The sequence below is a fragment of the Seriola lalandi genome, unplaced genomic scaffold (assembly GCF_002814215.2).
Source record: "Seriola lalandi dorsalis isolate HSWRI2012SDOR001 ecotype SW California unplaced genomic scaffold, Sedor1 jcf7180001958776, whole genome shotgun sequence".
Classification (NCBI taxonomy): domain Eukaryota; kingdom Metazoa; phylum Chordata; class Actinopteri; order Carangiformes; family Carangidae; genus Seriola; species Seriola lalandi.
Genome location: NW_019429445.1, coordinates 1 through 913, shown reverse-complemented (window position 1 = coordinate 913; position 913 = coordinate 1). Strand labels below are relative to the sequence as shown.

The following is a 913-nucleotide window of genomic DNA, read 5'->3' as shown; positions in this document are numbered from 1 at the left end:
GCCACAGGCCGGTATGTGGGTTTTAGACTGGCCCATGATAGAACCGGGACACAGAGCTGGATATGACCTCCTCCTTCTCAGGCCGCTCGAACTGTGCAATGAGGTCCTCTGGGATGGGGATGGCCAAAGCAGCTTCTGTGTATGGTCCCAGGTCAACAAAGACTTTTTCAAATATGAGGTCCACCACATTCCCTGTTTGATAAAACACAAAAGATTTTTTTTACATTTTTCACTTTTTTTTTTACAAAACAATGACTGAAAGTCTGTTTCTAAACACCTCCTGATATTTTCTTTACTGTATTTTGTTGTTGATGGAACTGTCATAACATTATATGTGCAATATTTAATACAATGTGTAGAAAACATTTTTTGGTTGAAAAATAAAATAATATAACACTTATAGAATGTCAGCCCAGTCTTAACTGGTTTAGCTCTGCATTCTCCCTTCATGGCTTTTGGAAATTGGACCTTGAACAGTGGTTCACCTTCTTTTGTTTGGGCTTGTGGTCGGTCAGCATTTTCATTGTAGTACGTGGCAGCCAGGTAGAGTCTGGAGGTACAGTAAAGAGAAAATCAAATATGTTAATGATGACAGAAACCTTAGCCTACACACTCTCACAAGTTCTAAGTAACCACAGCTTCATTTACCTTCACATTATTCCAAGACTGATAAATGACTGTTAGGTTTATCATAAGTAGATGCACTTCAGATGGCTACAGACCTGTACTTCTGATGTGAGGCTGAAGAGTCTTCAAGGATAACTGTGTGCCTACAATGGGTCAGTCTGGCATGCAACATGTCTGGCAGTTTTCAAGTTTTTCATTCCGTTGTTCGGAGTTGATCTGGAGACGTTACTGATCCTCAGCGACTTTGTCTTTGTTAAAAACAAGTAGCTTTGTGTTTGGCGGCTCT

The 913-nt window shown here is 40.3% G+C and overlaps 1 protein-coding gene across 1 annotated transcript; it reads right to left on the bottom strand.

Moving 5' to 3' along the window:
• Positions 1–22: 22 nt before the first annotated feature.
• On the bottom strand, positions 23–899 carry LOC147820413 (uncharacterized). The gene is made up of 3 exons (XM_087175048.1): positions 723–899; positions 486–550; positions 23–192 (listed from the first exon to the last, which is right to left on the bottom strand). The coding sequence occupies exons 1-3, from the start codon at positions 797–799 to the stop codon at positions 23–25; spliced, it is 312 nt and encodes a 103-aa protein (XP_087031174.1). The 5' UTR covers positions 800–899.
• Positions 900–913: the final 14 nt, after the last annotated feature.